The 2,520-nt window shown below is 61.0% G+C and overlaps 1 protein-coding gene across 1 annotated transcript in view; it reads right to left on the reverse strand.

Moving 5' to 3' along the window:
* The window catches only part of SLC4A5 (solute carrier family 4 member 5), a 25,317-nt gene that overhangs the window by 4,250 nt on the left and 18,547 nt on the right, over positions 1–2,520 (reverse strand). Inside the window, 1 exon segment of the mRNA XM_035898911.1 lies at positions 36–214. Coding sequence (XP_035754804.1) covers positions 36–214 — 179 coding nt within the window.

Below are 2,520 nucleotides of genomic sequence, written 5' to 3' on the forward strand. Positions count from 1 at the left end.
CCCCCCGAGGAAGAGTGCGGCTGAGCCTTCCTCACCTGACGCCCAGGAATTGGGGCTGCTCCCCCGGGGCGCTGGTCTCCGTCTCCATCTTCAAGCTGTCGATGTGGGCGATGGAGATGACGGTGGCCGCCACGTACCAGGGCAGCCCCATGAAGGAGCAGGTGGCCATGAGGATGCCCACCCAGAAGAGGTCCAGGTGGTAGCCCGCTGCCTTCTGCAACACAGCACCGAGGAGGGACGGGGTTTGGGGGGGCCACACGGGTCGTGAAGCTGTTCCTATGCTCACCCCAGAGCCCGGCAAGGTGGGGGTTCTCCTGGGACGCACCCTGCACCCCACCCCCCCATGCACCCACTGAAGCATCTCGCATCACCCTGGTGCACCCTGCATCGCCACAGTGCACCCTGCATCACCCCCATGCATCCCACTTTGTCCTGGTGCGCTCTGCATCCCCCACAGTGCACCCTGCATCACCCGTCATTGCTGAGATGCACCCCACATTGTGCTGATGCACCCCACATCACCCTGGTGCACCCTGCATCCCCCTGATGCACCCCACATTGCTATGGTGCACCCTGCATCACCGTGGTACACCCATCATTGCTGAGGTGCACCCCACATTGCCATAGTGCACCCCTCATCACCCTAAAGCACCCTGTATCGCTGCAGAGCATCCTGCATTGCCCTGGTGCACCCTCCATCACCCAGAGCACCCATCATCTCTGTGGTGCACCCTGCATCACCATGGCACATCCATCTTTGCTGCAGTGCACCCCACATTGCAGTGATGCACCCCACATTGCCACAGTGCACATTGCATCACCCTGAAGCACCCTGTATCGCTGCAGAGCACCCTGCATTGCCCTGGTGCACCCCACATCGCCACAGTGCAACCTGCATCACGCCACATCATCCTGAAGCACCCTGCATCACCCCCATGCACCCCACTTTGCCCTGGTGCACTCTGCATCCCCCACAATGCACCCTGCATCACCTGTCGTTGCTGAGGTGCACCCCACATTGCAGTGATGCACCCCACATCCCCCTGGTGCACGCTGAATCCCCCCACATTGCTATGGTGCACCCTGCATTGCCCTGGTGCACCCATCATTGCTGTGGTGCACCCCACATTGCCGTAGTGCACCCTCCATCACCCTAAAGCACCCTGTATCGCCGCAGAGCACCCTGCATCACCCCACATCATCCTTGAGCACCCTGCATCCCCCTGATGCACCCCACAATTGCCACAGTGCACCCTGCATCACCGTGGTACACCCGTCATTGCTGTGGTGCACCCCACATTGCTATGGTGCACCCTGCATCACCATGGTGCACCCATCATCAGAGCACCCTGCATTGCCCTGGTGCACCTCACATCGCCACAGTGCACCCTGCATCACCCCCATGCACCCCACTTTGCCCTGGTGTGCTCTGCATCTCCCACAGTGCACCCTACACCACCCATCATTGCTGCAGTGCACCCCACATCACCCTGGTGCACCCTGCATCACTCTGATGCACCCATCATTGCTCTGGTGCACCCCACATTGCAGTGATGCACCCCACATTGCCGTAGCGCACCCTGCATCACCCTGAAGCACCCTGTATCGCCGCAGAGCACCCTGCATCACCCCACATCATCCTTGAGCACCCTGCATCCCCCGATGCACCCCACAATTGCCACAGTGCACCCTGCATCACCGTGCTACACCCGTCATTGCTGTGGTGCACCCCACATTGCCATAGTGCACCCTGCATCATCCTGGAGCACCCTGCACCCCCCAGATGCACCCCACATTGCTACGGTGCGCTCTGCATCACTGCAGTACACCCATCATTGCTGCAGTGCACCCCACATCGCACTGATGCACCCCACGTTGCCACAGTGCACCCCACATCACCCCGCTGCACCACGCTACCTACAGCATGCCATACTTCACCCCGCATCACCCTGTATCACTACAGAGCAACCTGCATCACCCCACACCCTCCTGGAGCACCCTGCATCCCCCTGAGCACCCATCATTGCTACGGTGCACCCTGCATCACCATGGTACACCTGTCATTGCTGCGGTGCACCCCACATCGCCCTGATGCACCCCACATTGCCACAGTGCACCCTGCATCACCATGGTACACCCGTCATTGCTGCAGTGCACCCCACATTGCCCTGATGCACCCCACAACGCCCTGATGCACCCCACATTGCCATAGTGCACCCTGCATCATCCTGGAGCACCCTGCACCCCCCAGATGCACCCCACATTGCTACGGTGCGCTCTGCATCACTGCAGTACACCCATCATTGCTGCAGTGCACCCCACATCGCACTGATGCACCCCACGTTGCCACAGTGCACCCCACATCACCCCGCTGCACCACGCTACCTACAGCACCGGGCAAATTGAACGCCCCGGAGGCTTTGTCACCCCAAAAATCCAGCTTGCAAAGGAAAGCGCGAGCCCCTGCGTTGCACAGCGTCCCAAGCTGGGGTGACCTCCCTCCCCCCCCCTCCCCGTGCC

This window comes from Egretta garzetta, unplaced genomic scaffold (assembly GCF_000687185.1).
Source record: "Egretta garzetta isolate BGI_Z169 unplaced genomic scaffold, ASM68718v1 scaffold238, whole genome shotgun sequence".
NCBI lineage: Eukaryota > Metazoa > Chordata > Aves > Pelecaniformes > Ardeidae > Egretta > Egretta garzetta.